We start from the raw sequence: 239 nt of genomic DNA on the forward strand, positions 1-239 counted from the left end.
CTCCGGCGCCCGCCACCAGGTAGAAGCTGACGGCGAAGGTGACGTAGACCTGGGAGCCGTGGTACTTCTTGTGCTGCTGCTGTTGGGCCAGGATCAGCTCCGAGGCCCAGTAGCAGAACCCGATGACGGTGGCGCACTGCAGGACTGGGAGAGAAAACCGGGAGAGAAAACCGGGAGAGACGCTGAGAATCCGGTGAAAGAACCAATGGGCAAACGTTCGTTTCAGAGTTATCAGGGAA

At 59.0% G+C, this 239-nt stretch overlaps 1 protein-coding gene across 1 annotated transcript in view; it reads right to left on the minus strand.

Moving 5' to 3' along the window:
* Positions 1–7: 7 nt before the first annotated feature.
* Positions 8–239, minus strand: part of TMEM127 (transmembrane protein 127) — a gene marked incomplete at both ends in the record, with an annotated part of 918 nt that continues 686 nt past the window's right edge. Inside the window, one exon of the mRNA XM_010151192.1 lies at positions 8–144. Within this exon, the coding sequence (XP_010149494.1) occupies positions 8–144 (137 nt within the window). The remainder of the gene's footprint in view (positions 145–239) is intronic.

The sequence above is a fragment of the Eurypyga helias genome, unplaced genomic scaffold (assembly GCF_000690775.1).
Source record: "Eurypyga helias isolate BGI_N326 unplaced genomic scaffold, ASM69077v1 scaffold40434, whole genome shotgun sequence".
NCBI lineage: Eukaryota > Metazoa > Chordata > Aves > Eurypygiformes > Eurypygidae > Eurypyga > Eurypyga helias.